The sequence below is a fragment of the Argiope bruennichi genome, chromosome 3, assembly GCF_947563725.1.
Source record: "Argiope bruennichi chromosome 3, qqArgBrue1.1, whole genome shotgun sequence".
NCBI classification, from domain to species: Eukaryota; Metazoa; Arthropoda; class Arachnida; order Araneae; family Araneidae; genus Argiope; species Argiope bruennichi.
The window spans coordinates 60,565,986-60,587,636 of NC_079153.1; the positions used below are offsets into that span (position 1 = coordinate 60,565,986).

Below are 21,651 nucleotides of genomic sequence, written 5' to 3' on the forward strand. Positions count from 1 at the left end.
ATACATCTCCACCCCTTTTAAATCATCCAACATGCGCACTAAGAAGAAAATTTAATTTTTTGAGCCAAATTGCATTTGTATTTTTAGTTTTGAAAATACATTGAAAATTAACATGCTTATAGAATGTGATGAAAACAGTTGAAATTTTAGGTTTATTCGCAAAAATTTATGAAATTTAGCAAACAATTTAAGCAAATTATTTAAACTTGAATTTATTAGCTTTTTGTGATTTTACTTTTGTTTACTTTTTTGTATATTATTTTCTAGGGAAAATCGGCTATAACAAAAGAAGACACTACTATATCTTATTTACCACCGGCTCATATATTCTGCCAATTTATTCATGTAAGAAACACCTTTTTTTAAAATTTCACATCAAGATTATATGTACTAAAAGATATGCTTTTTTTTAAATAAAAAAGAGCTTTTATTTTATGAAAAATGCTATTTAAGGATCGATACTGTAGCGGATGTTACGAGCGAGGATAGAACCTGGGACCTTAGGGTTTTCAGTCCAGTAACATGAACAAGATGCAAAAGCAGTTGCTCGCGTAGCGTAGCTGTTAACTGGCTTATAAGCTTTCACTATAGACTCTCCCTCCAGTGAGCCGGAGGTGAGACGAACGATATGGCTGTTGAGTGGTGATGTATTTAGCTGTTGAGTCTATACCCATTTGTGCATTTGAGTAGCACCAAGCGTTATGGCATGTGCGGGTGAGTAGTTGTTGTTACTGGGTCAAGTGAGTCTGACGGCTTTGTGTTGCTGCGTCAAGTGAATCTGACGACTTTTGATTTGCGGTGGGTAGATGCCGCCACAACAGCTGTAGGAAGGGTGAAGCTTCATTGTTCGAGGTCACCAATGTGGCGGATTGGTATGAGCGAGGATAGAACATGGGACTTTATGGTTCACAGCCCAGTAACATGACCACGATACAAAAGCAATTGCTTGCATAGGGTAGCTGTTAACTGACTTATAAGCTTTCACTATAATACATAATGAGAAATCAAGATTTTTTAAGGTCATGCATGGTGTTTTGTACTTATTACATAAATTCAGCATACCGCGATTCCTTATTTGCAGAAGATAAGTAATGTTGAAATAATTATATTTTTATTGTCCCTAGTTTGGAAAAAGTTATATCACTTTAAATTGATGTCACCCTTTTGATTGCAAATAAATTTTATCTAAGACAGCGGTACAGGCATGAAGTATTATATTTATAATTATAATAGTTGAAATGACCTCTACTTTAGAAAAGGCTTTATTACGCTTTTTAAAATTTTATTCGGTTTATGCAGCGATTGCGGAACTTGCTACCTATAGTGATTGCATTATTCCGACATTGGTGTATTGATGTTTCTTATGGCACTTGCAATGAGCAAGCCCGCTGTTCCGAAGACAACGATTTTAAGCCGGAGGGGGAGCGCCATCTAGGGCCAAGAGAACGACTTAGCTACATACACGTCACAACCCTTTTTACGGGGTGAACTTCATTCACGTATCCACAGATAATAATTTAGACCTGACTCAGAGAACGATCACCCCTTATCCAGTAGTATTACGGTAATAAAGGAGGACTTTGTGACCACGACAGATTTATAAGCGTGTCAGCCACTCGAACTCGCAACCGAAGGGACGAGAATCTAACGCTCTACCAACCAGGCTATCCCGGCCTTCCCCGTTGGTGTATTTGTGTTGTATATCTGAGCATGATAAATATGAATCATTACTTTACGTAGATTGGCGATTGTTAGATATGGATTTGCAGAATGGGGATTAAAATGTTTCAATGTAGAGTTTGGATTTTTCTATTCTGCATATGAACTCTAATTTTCAATTTAGTGGTTACGAGAAAATTTCTGGACATCTTAGCGATTGAATTCTCTGCAAAAATTGAAGAATTATGTATGAAGTTTTACATTTGATTGCAATTACTTTAATATTATTACAAATTTCCGTATTTGGAATAAAATAATTTTCTGTTCAAGACATTATTCTTGAAAATGTAGTGGATCTACTACAGAAACTAGGTGACAAATAAAATCGAATCCAGTCTTGTTTGCATGGTTGTATGTTATATCAACGTATTTTCCACCCAATTTAGTGAAAGGAGTATTCCGAGAAGTACTCAAGCTTTAGATAAATGGAAAATTGACTTCATACGTTTAAAATTTTATTAAATGATAACTTTTATGATTGATGTGAGAAACTTACTTTCCTAACCATCTTAGACCTGAAGCATATAATATTTATTAATGATTCGTTTTCCGTTGGTGAATTATCCTGCTACAAACTTTCATAAATACTTTATTCAAAAGTAAATGTATCGATCTGTGATCAGTTATAGCTTAGATACATGAAGAGCTGTTAGGGACTCTGCATAGTGTAAATGACGTAATATGTCCCTATGCGTTTTTTAAAGCGGTGGAAATTTTTTTTTTGAATTAATCGATTTTAAAATAAATAAACTTAATTAAAATAATAATTTAGTAAAATTTTCTTTTCAGATACATTAATTATTTTTAAACGAATTAGGATCATATTTAGAATCATTTATTCGGGTATAATGATGCATATACCGTACATTACACATACTGCCAATTACAATGTCGTTGACCTGGCAGGTTATTCTTCCTCTCAGCGTTTTTTGTTGTTGTTTCTTATGGCACTTGTCATGGACAAGCCCGCTGTCACGAAGATAGCAATTTTAAGCCGATGGGGGGAGCGTTGTTTTTGCAGCAGCGCCAACTAGGGCCAAGAATACGGCTTTGCTACTCACGATTCCCTCCTTCGCCTGCACAACCCCTTTTTACAGGGGGGCACATTCACACACCTCACAGATAGAACACAGATGAAGAACAACCATGCCCGAACCGGGACTCGAACCCAGGACGGCCAGATCACGGGGAAGACGCGCTACCCCTATGCCAGGACGCCGGCTCAGCAATTTTTAAGTCCATTTATGCTAATATTATTTAAAATCTGCTGATTTCATGCCCTTACTGTTATGAGAAACAAAATTCTAATGACATTTTCGATTTAGAAATCTGAGTGCATCAGCTATTTAATATTTTTGAAATAGCACTTAAAATTAAGGATGGGTATAATTAAACCGTTATTTTAATCTGACTTAAAAGCAAAGCCTCGATTAACCATTATTCAAAATGATATAATATCAATTTGATTATCTACCGAAAAATACAATTTTGAATCTATTTGAAGGCGTTTTGGTATTGACCACATAACTTTGAATATTTGTCATATGAAGAAGATGAAACCTGATTTTTTGAAACCATCCGTCTCCTTAGATTTCCAGACAAACAAGAGTCCCCAAGACTGATTTAACGTGCATCAGGTTCAAATTTATCGCACCTCATATATAAAATGATTATTCATTCATTTAATCTCAAATCATCTATCATCATTATGATCATCCAATTTTTTGTCTTACGAATGATTCTGTAAAAATTTCACTTGGACATTTATGATTAGAGGTTTGCAGGAGAAAACAACACCCAATGTATTTAAATTAGAAAATGATTTTCAAAAAAAACCCTCCAAAACTTTAAAAAAAATGTTAGAAATTCAATGAGGAATTTAGGAAAACTTATTAAGCTTCTAACAGTTGAGGAAACAATTTCATCATCTTACAGGAGACCTCAGTGAGTTAAGCAAAATTTCCTTATTCGGCAAGATTTCAAGTAATTTCAAAGAAAAAGAGTATAGATTTATTTCTTTATACAGAATTGATTAATTTTGTATAACGCTTCATATTCATAATTTAATGGCATGCCTTTTACAAATCAATTTCAAAGTCTTGTGTGAATTTTCAGGTTTTATTCCTTATGGTTGGGGCACGCATTGGTTTCTTCAGCGGGGACATCAGTCAGTTGTTGGATGATACAAGAATTTTGCAGCCAACAGTTATAACAGCAGTGCCAAGATTATTGAACAAGTGGTATGATAAAGTAGGTTAAAACTAATTTTTATATTCTGGAAGTACAAGCACAGTATTCTTGCAACATAAACTTTTTTTGAGATGAACATGGTTATAAATCTTTGCATCATTGTTTAGATATTATTTTTTGCTTAATTCATATTCTTACAAATTTGTTAGATGCGATTCATGTTTATTATAATTTAATAATAAAGAATTAAAGTTGGAAACAAATTAAAATTATAACATAAAGAACTACATTTTTTTAAAAGAAAAATTATAATTAAATAATATTTAGGCAATATTTTAATAATGCTTAAAATTTACACCTTCTAAACATCTTTAGAATTTGATTTTCCTATATTATAACTAATAAAGAAATTTTAAATAAAATTGTATTAAATATCCATCAATTCAAAATTTTGTACTTTCAAGTAAATATTATATTTCTATTTTTATAGATTTTTTTAAGTGTCTAATATTTTTTTGCTTAAATAATTCTTTAGCTAATTTCAAAGGTGAATTATGAGCCACAATTAAAAATTATTTATATTTTTTGTTTCAGTAAATTTAGATTGAGAGTGTGTAATTTACATAAGGCATTGATTTTATGAGTAAAATTCATTCATTTAAACAGTTTTATAACACGGTTATTGTTTTCATAATCTTCGTTTCATCAGAAAATCAAAAGTTCTTTCTGATATTTATTGGCAATTACCAGGAAATTTATTTTATTGGTACTCATTTTGTTTTGATTATTATATTTATTGTTTTTGTCATAATGCTTGTGTAATAATGTTTTATGCAGTTTTTATATTATTTAAGGAGAATTACATTTTTAAAAGATAACTTTTTTTTATATCAGAAGTATAGGATATTGATATCAAGGAACGATACATTTGATCTATTTCAAATTCAGCTGAGAGAAATGTTCATTTTTCGATTTTCTCAGTTGCTGCCATTCTATTTTATATACCGTTTATTCTGCCTTTCAGGTAAAATAAGAGAATTCTTTCAAGAAATTTTTATTTTACAGTAGATACTTTACTTATCAATGCTTTATCCTTATCAAGCATAGAAACATGGAAACTATAAATGTGTTAAAAAATTCAAAAATCATTTTAAATAATGTCACAAATTTTCCATGAGAGCATTCATTTTCATTTTGCTCAGCCGTGATAAAAATTTCGTAATTTTTTGGCACTTTCTGTATCACGAAATTGTAATTTGATTCAAAATTTATCCTTTAAATAAATTTATTTTATTTTTACTACTAAGAGAATATGTTTTTGAAATGACAATTTTTTCTTTTAGGCCCAATGTTTACTTCAAAGCAAATTAAACATAAGGGTACATGATGAAAATTTCTTATTGGAGTAAGTTATTAGTTATGACATTTTTCGAGCATTCCTTTTCAAAATACAGGGTGGCCATAAAATAACTTTCCTTGTTTGGTGGCATTTACGGATAAAACGAATCAACGAAATGAATATTTCATGTACAGACTGGGGAAGGCATGGGGGGATGAATTCAGCAGAAAGAATAGTACCAAGAGTTACCGATAGGGGAAATGCTGGCGCCGTGGGAGTACAGTTTTGAATGAATTGACGAAACTCACAGAAAATAATCTTTTATTCATCAACATTAGGTTCCCCTGAACGTCTTGAAACATTTTCAATATGTTTATCTTTCCTGTGTACAGCATGCTGCATACGGTGCATGACGTTTTCTACTGCTGCGTGTAAACTGTCAATTTAGATAATCGTAACAGTCCGTTTTATGTTCTATTTCAAGACATGCAGGTTTGGAACGTCAGCAGCGTACACTAGGGATTTCAGGACACTCAATCAAAAGTCACACGGAGTGATGTCCGGGAAAAGGGCGACCATTCCGTCGGAAAATATTGACTGTTAACTATCTCAGTACCGAAATGCTGTGGTAAAAGGCTCTGTACTGAACGATGAATATGTGACCTTGCTCCTTTCTTGCATAAAAATGATTGAGTCCGAGCATTTTTTTGCTGCAATTGCGAAATAACAAAAGTTTGCAGCATTTGTCCATATTTTTCACCATTAATGGTGTAGGTAATTGTACCTGTTTGAGTGAGATTCTCGAAACAGTACAGTTCAATTATGAAATTGACCTTGAAACAGCACCACACGGTAGAACACCTTTGCAGTAAAGCACGCTGAGGTAAGGTAAGGCCCATATTAAGCATATATCAACAGTCAAGAACGAACTCCTGACAGGTCGTTTGCTCTTCCCTTTTTACAAGAAATGCATGGCGCTGTTGTCACACAGGCATTAGGAATTTTGCATAATCTATATCGATTTGCAAATTTCCTCTTTCGTTTGTAACAGCAGCACCAATATTTCCCCTATCAGCAACTTTTGGTACTACGTTTTTTTTCCCGGAATTCATCTTCCCATGTCTTCCACAGTCTGTATTTGAAATGTGGTTTTAATTTATTCATTCGTTTTAAATATAGATGTCTTCATACAGGGAAAGTTATTTTATGGCCTCACTGTAAAAATTTGATGATTTTGCTGATTTGTTTTATTTTCTCTCAAGTTAAAAATACCCACTAATAAGTTTACAAAAAATTGTTTTCTGAAAAAATAAGAATTATTGATAACAGATTTATTTCAAGAGATATCATAATCATTTGACAGATTCAACTGCTCATACCATTTAGTAATTGAATGCACGTTGACTTAATAATATCTGTGATGCTAGTTTTTATTATTTCTCACTTAGGAAATCTGCTGTGGATCTAAAAATATAATTAATACGGTGCCTTCTATACGTATCAGAAAAATTCATTCTATTTTGTGAATGAAGAACATTTAATATATTTTTTTTAAGTTTATTGCATTTATAAATACATAATATTTAAACGACTTTATAACAAAACAGCTTAAATGCTTTTAATAAAAATTTATTGAATAATATTTTGTTCATCAACTTAATAATGCTATCTTCATATATACTAGAGGAGTATTAAAATGCATTGAAGTATTCAAATTTTAAATGTTTATTTATTTATTTCATTTTAAATTAATTTATTATTTCATATGTTAGTAAGTATGCTCATGTTAATGGGCATATTAACATAAAAATGTAATTCGATATCCGGCGCAGAGTATTACAAACTGAGAATAAATTTATATAATATGTTGTTTTCAAGCGGGTTAACCTTTGAATTCGTAATGTACATTTGTGCGATTATCAGGCTAGGTGATTAGTTTAGTTTAGTTATATTAACGTCCCGTTGTGAAGCAACACTAGGGCTATTTTGGGACGGACCTCGTAATTTAGAACCACGTTCAGATGACGAGGACGACACCTGAGGTGGCACACCCTCTCCATACCGCACCACACCAACGGGAGGACGTTTGGTCTGACTGATTTAACGTGCAACAGACCCCCTTTACACGACGGTTATTCGGTGGAATCGGGTCACAAACCTGAAACCTACGGCTCACAAGCCGAGACCTTACCACCAGGCCACCGCGGCCCCACATCAGGCTAGGTGAATCGCACTAATAATGAATGAAAGTATGAGAGTCCATTTACTGCTGTTTAAAAGAGTCGTCCGTTTGATCTAGACGATTGATTTGTGATTGACTATTTGATACAGATGATAATTGATAGTTTAATTGTGTCACACTTACCAAGTGTGACACAAATATAATATTCATTTTAAAGTCAAAACAATAACATCTTCTGAGGTTGTGTATTTTGGTGGTATGGATGTGGGAAAAGATATAAAAGGGAACTGCAGCGCCATCTGTCGACTATTTTTTTGAACTAAAACCCAAAACTATCACATAATCCTATCACATAAATTTGATGTAAGAATTTTTTGAAAATCATAACCGTTTTCCGTTATGCATTTTTGGAAATCGTTTGCCTATTTCGGGACTTCCTGTAGAAGTACAGCATATTATTTGGTATAAAGTACAGCAGGATATCTTCATGAAAAAAAAAAGTAGCATTAGATTAATTGCACAGTAGAACTGCCTTTTCTAAGTAGAACATTTTAAAGATATAATTCATGTTTTTAAATTGAGTATAAATATTGGCAATACAAATACAAAAATCAAGATGACGAAAATAAAATATTTATTTACCATAGCATGGTTTTTAGTTTTGAAGCATATGAATAAAATACCAAGCTTCCCATATTGTTCTCTAGGTGTTGTTATGCGAAAGCTACAAAATGCGGGTTGTTCTCTCATACACATATGACATAAGAATGGTGTTTGTCCTATAGTACAACGCCTTCTTCTACAGTTGCATATTTCTTTCCTAAGGATAAACACAATTAATTTCTTAACTCGTAGCAATGCGTATTTCTCGTGAAATCACATTTTCTTTGCTGGGTCTTGGTCGGTCTTGGTTAAAATTCTTCTATCGGCCGCGTAGAATCTGATTTTTGTAATATAATTTATTGTAAGAAAACCAAAAGGTAATGGATGTAGATATAAAAATAGAAACTAATCTTTAAATAATATGCTTTATTTATAAGTGATTCGAACCAAGTAAATTTCATAAAACATTTAAGAAATCAAACTATTTGAGATACAAGCGTTTTCTTGTATCTGCAAAGATTCAAACTGATTTCATATTCAATTTTTTCAATTTGATATTCAATATTTTGTCATCAGAGACGAAGAAAGATCTGTTTACAAGCCTTTTCTTGATAACCTCGGAGAGAATCTTCGCCTCATTATAACCGGTGCAGCTCCAATTTATAGCAACGTTGTTGAATTCTACATAAAATTTGTAGGCTGCAAGGTAAAATGTTTCTTTTTTCTTTTATATTTCTGCATATTTTGAATTATGTAGGATCATAATTATGTTTCAAAATATTAAAAGCTAAATTGAATGATCGACTGAATATACCTAACTTATGATGCTTTTCTCGATTGTAAAGCTGATATGTATAAATTGCAGAATCAGATGAACGAACAGTAAAATCAAAGCTTTTCCTTGAATGAGATTATGTGCTTTTATACGCATTATTTTAGAAAAAAAATTGATCATCTTTCATCGCGAACTCGAATAATTTTATATAAAGGAGGCAATGTTTCAACATTTTTTTCGCATATGTTTCTAATTTTAAATTAAGTTTTAATTGATACATATCCAAATTATTTAGAAATATTCAATTTCTTCTATCACCAGATAATTTAATCAAATTTATTTCCAGGTTTTAGAGTTATACGGGCAAACTGAATGTGCTGGTCCATGCACCGGAATTTTACTAGATTCCACTTACGATGGTAAATATAAAAATTAGCAAATTGTCAAAAGAATTCAATATATTTCTCAAGATCCTCAAAGGTTATTAAAAGTTTTAAGTGCTTTTTGGACATAACAGAATATTATAAAAAATATTTTCTAACGACCTAAACAAAATAGTCCTAATATATCCTTGATTCTTTGTAAAAAAAAAAAAAAATAGTACGGTGCGATTGACATTGACGCATTTGTCATAAATATCATAAATTCTTGTGTTTCATGAGAATGCATTGGATAAAATCAAACCATTTTCTCAAATAAATTCATGCTGAATTTGCTGATCCAGCAATATGAGGTGAATGAACATATCACTACATGCATGCTATCTGTCTTCGAAAAATAATGTGGTAAAATCTAGGACACAGTACTGTCGATATCTTTACAGAGTTTTAAAACTATTTTGAAATAGGACCATGGTGATATTTATATCGATTGTTACAAATTGTTTATTCGTCTTTGGATAAATAAAATAAACAGAACAGAATTAAAGTAACAACAGAAAAATTAACCCTGTTGTTTGCTATGAAAAAAAAATTAAACTGCTTTTTGTTGTATACTTTCAGATTAATAATAACCGATATATCGTAGATCATAAATATACTTAGCGATATATAAACCAATATTAGCTGTATAATATCTTGTATATGTTTTGACGTCATATCAGTTTGTCAGAAGAAATGTTAGTGAGCGAATGAGCTATGAACATACTACTGGATACTAATTTCAGAATGTTATTATACGAATTATGAGATGTCTGATTTCAACATTTCAGTGCCATCATTATTTCCTGTTTTCAATAAATTCATTAATGAAAATAATGTGAATGAAATAAATGATATCATGTCAAATGATAAAAGATTGTTAATAATTTGTCCATCGTGATATTTATGGTTAAATTCCTAAAGTACCTGTCATGGGCCCATACGTTAGGTATGCGGTGGTATCACTTGTTTAATATTTTCTTGCACATGGATATGACAAAATGAGTATCAAATATACTTTCTTTAAGATACAATTTCATAATCCCTTTCAGCTAACACATTTTTTTATATTCGAAAATGGATGCAAACAGTATCAAATTATGTAATATACATATTTCGACTATGGCTTTGTAATTGCATTCATTTCCATTTTGCATCAAAGTTATTTTAACGTGATGATATTTTCCGTTAACTTGAATCTTTATTTATGTTATATTTATTTCTTTTGAACTAATGTTAACTCACTGAATTGTTTTGGATTTTATTTGCAACTGAACTTTTATTTATAACAATTTACTTAAAAAGTATTTGGAACTAAGCATGCCGCAATATGTTTTTAGGTTGCGCAGGCGCACCTATTCCATGTTGTATGATTAAACTTGTAGATGTTCCTGATATGGACTTCTTTTCGAGGAACTCGAAAGGCGAGGTATAATATGCTGAAATTTCTATTCTTTCCTGTTATGTTTCATAATCACATCTCAGAAGAGCATATATCTTTCATGTTAATACATTTTTCTGTTACAACTGCCATTACTCTTTCAGAATTATTATTTGAGAATTTTCAACTGTATATTTTAGCTATATTTCACATGTTTCCAATGAAATGATGCTAAATTCAAAATGGAAATTTGTTTCTAATATTTATCAAAATTAATTGTTGTAAAAGCCTTTAAGATATTTATGGACTTTGCAGCAGAATAAAGGTAATATTTGAAATACTTTAAACATGTATTACTGTGCAAATATTTATTGAAACACTTTTATATTTATTTTTGTTAACATTTTTAATTAAAAATATCTGCAATTTAAATCATTCATCAATCCTTTTTATACGCATCTATTTAATAAAATTTATAAAAATCGCATCAATAGTATGTAATTTTCAATTTATAAATATATAAAATAAAAACTTCATATAGAGTTTCTTGATAACAAATGTGAGCTTCAATGACATTTTTAAAGCTTAGTAGAAACTATTAAAGATATATACTGCAACAGAAAAAAAAATATCTTTTCATTTTTTAAAGTGAAAGAAGCTATGGATTCAGCATTATGAAATTGAAGGATTTAGCTTTAATTAATCATTTCTTCCCCTTTTCATATTAAATAGATATTAGCAATTATCTTACAATAAAATCACACACACACGCACACGCACACACACACGCACACACACACACACACACACACACACACACACACACACATTATTATTAAGTTTGTAAAGAAGCACAATTACACTAAGTGAGTTTAAGCTTGGTTACTGGAAAATACAAATTCCACATTAACTAATCATTTCATTTTGCTTCCAAATCCGGCTGTTGTACAAATAAAAATTTTCTATGAAATTTATTTTGAAATAATTTATTTGTGAGGAATAGAAAGAAAATTTTTACTTTTATAAGGACCCCCGGGGGGCACCTCGAAATGAGGATGAGATGCTTCCGACATGGTGGTTGGATCTCGCCACCCTGGAGGGTACACTAATGGGTGGGGGATATGACTCCTCCCATCGATGACTGGACGTACTTCCTTCTGGGAGGGTTGTACCGTGGCCGGTGACGGCCCTTAGGACTCACCACAGTTCTCGCCAATGTTGTTATTGTGGCGGTCCTGTCATTCAGTTTTATGGTTTAAATCCGTGTGCCTTCGTGGCGGGTCGGAGAGTTAGATGGTTGACTTTACTTTTATAAGCCTTATACTTTTTTATTTACAAGCATACAAAGAAAAAGTAGAATAATCGCTAAAGAATTCGATCTCAAGATTAAAAAAAAATAGCTGCATTTTAAACATGCGAAAAATATATAATTGGAATCATTTCATCTTTTGTGAGCACGCATGACATTCATGGCTTTGCGCTAGAGCCATCATTTTCATGCTGGGGGTGGGGGGGGGGTGAGATAACTACTGCTTTATGAAGGATAATGCGAGATTGTTTCGAGGAAACTTGCTGCGATGACATAGCTGCACAAAGGCACTTGAGCATTTAATATAGATATTAGTGGGATTGTGTGATTAAGCAGAATTAAATAATGAACTTTGTAATTTATGCATGTTTCACTTTGCCATTCTACTAATAGTAACAATCTTATAATTCTATATTTTTTTAATACTTGTATTATTTTTTTATATTTTAAATAACATCTTTACTTTCTTAAGTAAATCTTAGTAATAGAAATCCCTTCATTGATTATTTTTATTGATGCCTCAATATAGTGGAGTTAATTTTTTTCATTTATAGATAATTATATCCATCCATAATTTTTTACCGCACTAATTTTTTTTAACATTTTTAAAAAGTCCTTAAGTTTACTAATGAGCCTGGATCGCTGAAGAAAAATTATTTTTAAAACGGAAATTTTCTTTGCAAACTTTTTTTTTCTATAGAATGGAAACTTGTATAGAATGGAAATAAATGGAAAAATGTATTTATTCACTTATTTTATTTAGGTGTGTGTCAAAGGTCCTTGCGTGTTTAAAGGTTATTTAAAGGATCCAGAGAAAACTGCGGAAGCTGTGGATAAGGATGGCTGGCTACACGTGGGAGACATTGGAATGTGGTTACCTGTAAGCTTCTGATTTTAAGTGTTACTTTCGAAAGGTTTTGATGCATTGTGAAAGTATGATTGATGCATGCATGATGGAGAAATTAGATATTTGAATTCTTGTCACTAATAATTTAATATAAGATGAAGATTTGATACTAGAAACTCTGTAAATTAAAAAAACAAAAATGCATCGTTTCAATAAATTATTCACCATGTGTATTTAATGTATATTTTTAGTTTAGTTTTATTAACGTTCCGTTGTAAAGCAACACTAGGGCTATTTTGGGACAGACCTCGTAATTTTGAACCGCGGTCATATGGCGAGGGCACACCTGAGCTGGCAGCCCCTCTCCACGCCCCACCACACCAGCGGGAGGACGTTTGGCATGACGGATTTAAAGTGCAGCAGACCACCTTACACGACGGTTCTTAGGTAGAATCGGGTCTCGAACCTGTACCCAACGGCTCACAAGTCGAGACCTTACCACCAGGCCACCGCGGCCCAGCTTAACGTATGTTAGAATAAGACATTTTGATATGATTTTTCATTTAAAAAAGGAATTGGAAGCATGGAGAATGATTTCGCTCAAGAGCGGAGTGAAATGATTTCAAGCTTCTCTGTTTTATACACACATAAACAATATTGTCGCTTGCAAAAATTATAGCAGAGTTTGATTACCGTTTTGTAAAACTATCGTTCAAAATAACAAAAAAATTAAAATTCTCAATTTATTGAATTTTATTTATTGTTTCTTTAGAAATGATTAATATTAATTACCTTTTATTTTGTATGATTAACATCCTACATTTTCGAAGCGAAAGAGTTATTATTTCTGTTTTCTTCTACTATAAATTGCCATTTAAAACAAAAATAATTGTCCTCAGTACCGAAGCCTGTTATTTTCAGATGAAATTTCTGAATAAAATGTGTGAAATTTGATAGTTTTTTTTAAGTCATTGGTTTAGAAAATAGATCAAACATAGGCTATACGAAGTGGCGAATGTTTCATTAATTTTTAAGTATTAATTAAAATAAGTAATTTTCCCACGCTAATAAGGTTAGGCTTAAGATTTTTCGACCGATTATTCCAAACGATTCTGTTTATTTTTAATGTTTGAAGCATATAAAATTAAACATTGCTAATTAATCGATCTTTCAGATTCATTCTGAAGTACTTCTGAATTAAAATAAAACAAAATAAAGAAAATTAAAAAATTTCTAATCTGCCATAGCGTTACCCCAACTGGCGTAGAAAAATTCACGCATTAGCATTGTGTTCTGATTGTTGACAACCATTTTAAACGGATGCGGACCTGATTTAAATTATTTTTAGGTTAGTTGTATGCTTTGTATTATATTAATTGCAGAGTAATCATTTCCACTTTAATTTAAAGCATAAATTCTACGGGAGCTAACAAAGAAAATAGAGAGATACATATTACGTTACGACTGAAGACCTTTATAATATTATGAGTGAATTATATGACTATCAAAATTTGAAGTTTTAAAATATTTTGATGAAGAAGCTATTAAAGTAGGAACTACATAAAATATTTAATTATTAAAATTTTTAACTAGCATTAAGATTGGCGAACCGGCTGGTTGCCAAAGGCGGCTAGTAAGTAATAAGTTAAAATACGCAAATAGATTTAAATGATTAACTAACCTAAATATAGATTATTCATATTTGTTTCGCTTTCATTTATATTATTAAGAGTCTTTTTTTTGTACGGAAATTACTATTTTAAGTACATTTTATTCTTGCATATATATATTCTTTAAATTACAAACTGCGTATTAGAATTTTCATTTTCTTTGCTTAAAATGTACAATTACCTTTTGTGCTTGTAATGATTTTTCTTAAAATTATCTATTTAAGAATAAAAAATTACTGCAATTATTTTTTTGATTTTTTTTCAAAATAACCCACCATATTCAAATATAACCTACTATACTTCTACTTTGTATGTGTAGTAACAATGTGATAGGTTTCGCATGTAGATTTATATATGTTATTATGAATACCTTTGTTGAAGCATAGATTAGGAAAAATTGTGTTTTCTCATTTAATATATAACAAATTTTATTTTGATAAATATAATTTAATTTTTCTTTTACTAGAATGGTACACTGAAAATAATTGACAGAAAAAAGAATATTTTGAAGCTTGCCCAAGGATTATATGTCGCTCCCGAAAAGATCGAAAGTATTTATTCCCTTAGCCAGTTCGTCTCGCAGGTTTATGTGCATGGAGAGAGCCTAAAGGTATACTTTTGGTTCTTAAAACTGATAAAATATTTTTAAACCTAAATTATTGAAATAATAAATACATATTGTTACGAAATTTCCGGGTTCGTTTGGATAGTGGAAGTTATATGGTGTGGAGAACGCTCAATCAGCAGGCGGCAGTAAAAAAAAAAAAAACAACGACGTTTATTTACACGAAGACACACAGGACAGCACAAAGACGACAACTATATACAGCACAGAGCAGACAATTATTTTCAGCCGAGACGTGCACACAACAAGACTCTACTGCAGATAGTAGAGCACAGCTTTGTTCAACACTAGCTTGACTCCGTCGCTGCTCTGCTAATCTCTGGAAGACTCGTTCTTCACCGTCGATCCCGACTACTCTGGCAGCTGCAGACTGCCTCCTTTTATAGGTATCAGGAGGCGGGGCTAGAAGCCTCTCAACCAATCAGGAACGTTGGAGGCGTATCTCGGTTCCTAATGGACGGATCGGGAAAATTCTCGATGTTTCGGGTATAATCTATTTAGGTGGCAAAGTAGCCAAATTCGTCGCCAAGTCGCCAAATGTTCGCCAAGCTCTGGGATCTCCGACGCGACACCCGGACTCCGTCCAATACAGATGACTGTAAAACGGCCTTTCTGATGATGGAACCAACTATGCTGAGAAGAAGCATTACAGATTCGTAACAATTAGGGATTGCAATACCGGTATACCGGGATACCGAATACCGGTATTTTGAGCCATTTGTACAATTTTGTAATACCGGTATTCACAAGTTTAAATACCGGTTTTTCGGTATTTACTAGAAATTTTTAAAATTGTCTTCACTATATGTTCAGGTATCGCGAAAATAGCAAAATAGTATAGGTTTTTGTTTTTATGTCTCCCTAACTGGCGAAATTAATTAGCTAATTAATGGCTAAATTAATTGCTTAAATATAAATTAGCGAAACGTGGATTATCCCTGAAAGAAAATATTGTATCCATAACGGCTGATGGAGAAACAATTATGAAAAAATTGGAAAGTTGATTGGCGAAAATCAACAGTTGTGCTATGCGCATGGAATTCAATTAGGAGTAATAGATGTATTATACCAAAAAAAAAAAAAAAAAAAAGAACAGAAGAATCCAAATATTGTGGATATAGAAACTTCGGACTCCAACTTTAAAAAGAGTAAGAGTGAGAGTGATATTGACAATGTAATTGTTGAAGAAGATATTGCTAATGAGGATGAAATATTAACCTATCAAGAATTACTTCCTATAATTTATAAAGTTTGAAAAATTGTTAAGATATTTAAACGTTCCCCTATAAAAAGGATATATTGCTAAAATATATACTAACTGAAAATAAAACAAAATATATGTTAATATTAGATTCTAAAACACGTTGGAACAGTTTACTCCTAATGATGGAACGATTTTTGAAACTGAGAAATCCAATCCAAAAAGCAATAATCGACTTAAACCTGTAAATTATTTTTTCAGATAGTGAATTCGACTTAATATCCAGAACTATATCAGCTCTACTTCCAATAAAACTGACTATTGAGGCATTATGTAGGAGAGATTCTAATTTATTAACAGCTAATGCAACAATAAATTTCATGGTGCAGTCACTGAAAGAACAGCGCACATCACTATCTGAAGAATTATATATTACATTGAAAAATCGCACAGAAGAAAGGCATACCGAAATTGAAAATGTCTTATGGTATTTAGATAATTATAATGATTTTAAAAATGAAAATGAAAAAGAAAAGAAAATAACCAATTCAAATCTGATTAAGTTCAGAGTAAATTTTCTTAAAATTTTTTACCCACAAACCTATCCACATTCAAAAGAATTCGGTTCAGTTATCGAAGATTATGATAGCACTAATGTCGATAGTGAAAAGGAATTTTCTCTTGAACAAAAATTAGAATTAGCGATAAATAAGAAAATTTCAACGAACCAAAATACAATACAGAAATCACCTATATCCAAAACCATCCGACGAGAAATCGATTTATTTGAAGATGTGGGATTTAGAGGTAAATACTTGGAAAAAGTATATCGAGCATTACTAACAGTACCACCAACTAACGTAGATGCCGAAAGAGCGTTTTCAACAGCTGGTCATTTTTACACAAAATTACTTTTCAGGCTTAATGACAGTACAATTGATGCATTATGTTTTTTAAGATTCATTTCAAACATTTGTAATAAAACCACAGACTGAATAGTGATACTTACACTTTTTTTGTGATTTAAATAAATAAGATGTTTCTTTACTTTTTTGTGATTATATACTGTTATAATTTATAAGTTACAAATTATTTTTTGTGATATTTACACTCTCTAACAAAACTGGCAAATAAAACAAAGAAACACCTGTGTTTACTTTCTTTTTCTAAAATTTCTAATACCGGTATTAAAACCGGTATCAAGATTTAAAAAATATCGAATACCGGTATTGAAATTTTGGTCCGGTATTGCAACCCCTAGTAACAATATTTTTAAATTCTTAGAAGAAATGATCCTGCATTCTATTTCTCTGATTAAATTATAGTAATTGTGAAAATTTTCTAAAGCATATCAGAGATAAAGAGAGCAATTTTTAATAACGTTATGATTAAATTTTGTTATCAGGGATAAAATTTAAGGTTTGCATTCACTTTGAATTCCAGCTAGTTTCCTATACATGGGAATTTTTTTTAATGAATCAAATTATTTGCCTTTGAATGTATTTAGAAATATATTTAAATTCATATATAAAAAATTAAAGGTAAACTTTTGTTTTGTCTATGCAAATACAAGTGCTATTTTTATCTTTCTAGTAACGGTGTTTTCAGATAAATTGTGGAATAAATCCTTGATTTTCAAATTTAGTTTGGTGCATCTCGATCGGTCTGAGTGATGAACATTTGTTTAATTTCTGAATTAATTAAAAATTCTTCAATTCCATTAAGTGACGATAATAATTGACACATTATTTGTTGTGCATACTAACTTAAAAAAATTACAAAATCTGAAGTATGTATTAAATGTTTGAAATGTAAAAAGCATAGAAATGATTTATTGAGTATTTTCAGAGCTTTTTGGTCGCCATCGTCATCCCTGATAAAGAAATAGTAATGCCGTGGTGCAAAGAAAATTTAAAATGCGATACATGGAATGAAATTTGCAACCATCCCGTAAGTCCAATGTAATTTAGCTTTTTACAAAGTTTTGTTTTTGATTGGTATATTTTCTCTGAACTATTTCTTATTGTCACAATTTTGGTAGTTAATTAGGAGTGAAGCTCAAAATTATACATATATATTTTTAATTTTGATCACTTTGTTAATTAACGAATACTAACAGTTCTTTCGTAATAAATTTTATTGGTATGCTATGCTAGAGCAAACATGCTTTTATAAAAAAAAGTGTAAATTTCAATTAAAATTTTTTTTGATTATATAGTTTGTTTTCTGAGAAAAGAAGACGCTTAGTCTTTTCTATTTCAGTATGGATTTACCTGATGAATATAATAATATGACCACAATAAAGAGAAAGACATAAGTTTTTTGATAAAAAAATGTGCTATATGTCTATAAAAATATGGAATTACAAATATTTTTTTGAGAAAACCATTAAGAGTAAGTTACATAAAATATAAAATTCTAATTTTAATAGGCTTCTAATATAAGTGAACACGGAGAAATTATATTGATTAGTTAACAATTCTTGCATAGTGGCATATTGAAAAAAATCGGTTGATTTGTTGAGAAAAATTTGTTTCTGTTTATTTCTCATTTGATCCATTTATTTCTCTGATAATATTGTTACAAAATGTTTCTACAAATACCGCCAATCAATCGTAATGACACAACGAATGTAATCGCTAGCTCAGCAGCTTCCTGGCTGTCTAATCCTCCAAAATCTTTACTTGTCGGTGACTCCAACTACTCTCACACACGACTTCCCTGCAGCTCCAATGATATGTTTAACGGAGCGCCTAGCCTCTAGGGTTGGTGCTTAATCTCCGGTAAATGAAAATCTTTTCGAGAACCTTGCTTTCAATATTTGCCGTGATCATCTTCGCAGAAAGTCCAATGCTTGTCTTTTATAATTCCGGGAGGCGGGACTAGAATCTTCCAGACCAATCAGGGCGTATCTGAGTGTATCTTGGTTCCTACTGGAAGGATCATGAAACTTCTCGAACTTTCCAATATGATCCATTTTGTCGCCAAATTTATCGCCAAGCCGCCAAGCTCTGAGGTTATTGACGCGGCACCCGCTCAGCACGCACAGGACAGATCTTACAACGGTTTTTCCCACGATGATACTATTCGTTCCGGGTAGCAAAATTACAGATTTGCAACAATATTTATTTTGTGATGAAGCTCAGAAATAAATAGCGAAGCATTGATGGCGTATTTAGAAATCAAGTGCCTTCATGTAAACTAAATATTGTGAAATCGATAATGTGATTGGGAATGAGGATTCTATCATGGTTTTCTCCCACAGAGAATATACAATGAAGTGACATATTTAAGATTTCTTTTAAAACTCCAGTTAAAGGAGAAAATGAGTATTGATGCTATATCTAGAGGGCCGACCGTTCATACAAAATAAAAATTCATGGAATCAGATCAGCAAATAGGCTGAGTGACTCTTTTAAATTTTGAGAATTATTTAAAATTATCCGCCCTTGGCGACCAACTATGTCGCTGGAAAGATTTATCACTTAAAATATCAGTTGAATCTTTTGCTGGCAACTGAATCCGTACGATTTCTTTAAAAAATATTTTTGAATTTCAAATTTTGATAATCATGTAATTTATGATATTTTAACTTCATACTGTTATTTTTATATGGGTATATACATGACTAATTTTCAGTGATTTTATGTAAAATCCGAAGTTTACTTTCAACCGAGAAATGATTAAACTTCAGCTAATCCAGTAATATGCTTGCTGAATCGTAGTGTTTACGTAAAAAAAGATGATGGGAGAATGTAGAGTTACTCATTTCTGAGGCATTGTAATATGTTTAATAACATCTTTAACAGTTAATTAAATCTAGACAAAAATTAAAAACAAACTTCAACAACTCCATTGGTATAAAAAAAAACATAATTTATTGGATTTTACAAATCTTAAAACATTTATGGAATATCGCTTAAGAACGCCAAAATCTCGCTTAAATTTAATAAATTAAAATACTAATTAAAATTTCAAAAAGAAATCGCTTTAAGATGACATTCTTAGCCAGTTAAGTTTATATATGTCAAATTTGGTAACTGTAAGTCAAATGGTCTGGCCTATAAAACGCCAATACACAGGCACATAAACACGCTAACACAGACACACGCATATGTTCTGTTATTACGTATCAAGAGAAAGTGATATCTTCGGTTGCCCTTGAAAAGGCGTCAAAGGTCATCACGTGTATTGAATTGGCGCCTGGCCAGAAATCCTATGTTATATAAGACTAGTGATCATTTGTTCGTCCTTTTTTTATTTCTGTGTTTGTGCCTCACTGCGTCTTTTTGTTAATAATTATGCTTTCCCGAAATGGATATTAAAACGAAATTAAAAATACAAAGTCTCTTCACTGCTTCCAACCTGCATTCTACTTAAACCAAAAATATGTTACATATATATATATATATATATTCTTTTTTAAAGAAAAGAAGACTTACTCTGCATCGCAATTTTGTTTCTTCTTTCTTTCAATTATTTATGTTTAGAACTAATAACAACTGCAATCACAATCGTAAATAAAGTTACAAACTCGGCTAAGACAAATTGTGCTATTAAACTTCCATAAGGAGGATTTCTCTATATGAAGCGACGGACAATATGGTTGTTTTCTCTCTTCAGCTTATTGAGAGGAAAGACCAATATAGTTCCTTTTGACCACCCTTGGATTTATTCATTCTACGTTCTTGATTAGCAATTAAGTCAGTTATAAAGCAAGTAATGTTTCATCATAATAAGGAAATAAAACTACCTGCATGAGAATTCATTATTTTCAAAAGATTAATACCATGGGAAGGAGGAGAAATATGTTTTTCAGCCTGTATCCAAAAAGATAAAATAACAACACAGTGTTTTATCATCTTTATGATTATGATAAATACTGAATATTCCCAAGTGCACTTTCTGCTGTTACCATTAATATTTCTTAACGATTATGAAATGTTATCGAGTCGTTTTTCATATAACAGTTGCATTTGGCTTTGCTGTAACTTAGCTCCATCCAGACCTTTTTGAATTACGTCAGTTATTCTTTTTCGAAAAAGAGTTGGAGAAGTCAAGACAGTCGATTACTTTGCTTCTAGATTAGCATATTTCTTAATAAGCTTAATAATTTGTATACGCTTGCGGTACGTTTTGGAATGAAATCTATTGTAATGTGCACTTTTACTTTCTGACCATATATCGTCTATCCAGGCAATAAAAAAGAATAGTTTCGTTGGTAACATATTTGCCTCTTTCATTGCTTACTTCAGCAATCATCTATCTTCTCTGGAATTGGTGAATTAAATATTATGAGCAATTTGAAGGGCCACATAAAACACAGAGATAAGTCATTAAATTTTGAAGTATATAAGATTTTTTTCTCATTACCAGTTAACAAAATCATTA

The 21,651-nt window shown here is 31.4% G+C and overlaps 1 protein-coding gene across 2 annotated transcripts in view; it reads left to right on the top strand.

Annotated features, from left to right (window-relative positions):
* Positions 1-21,651, top strand: part of LOC129963779 (long-chain-fatty-acid--CoA ligase 1-like) — a 47,591-nt gene that overhangs the window by 22,326 nt on the left and 3,614 nt on the right. The window contains exons 10-19 of one of the 2 annotated variants that reach the window (XM_056078333.1): positions 268-345; positions 3,835-3,969; positions 5,253-5,314; positions 8,610-8,739; positions 9,155-9,227; positions 10,568-10,656; positions 12,681-12,797; positions 14,901-15,044; positions 18,109-18,210; positions 18,904-19,022. In XM_056078333.1, coding sequence (XP_055934308.1) covers positions 268-345; positions 3,835-3,969; positions 5,253-5,314; positions 8,610-8,739; positions 9,155-9,227; positions 10,568-10,656; positions 12,681-12,797; positions 14,901-15,044; positions 18,109-18,210; positions 18,904-18,927 — 954 coding nt within the window. In that variant the 3' untranslated portion in view covers positions 18,928-19,022. Of the gene's footprint in view, positions 1-267; positions 346-3,834; positions 3,970-5,252; positions 5,315-8,609; positions 8,740-9,154; positions 9,228-10,567; positions 10,657-12,680; positions 12,798-14,900; positions 15,045-18,108; positions 18,211-18,903; positions 19,023-21,651 lie in introns of those variants that run through there. The other variant, XM_056078332.1, reaches the window with a different exon arrangement.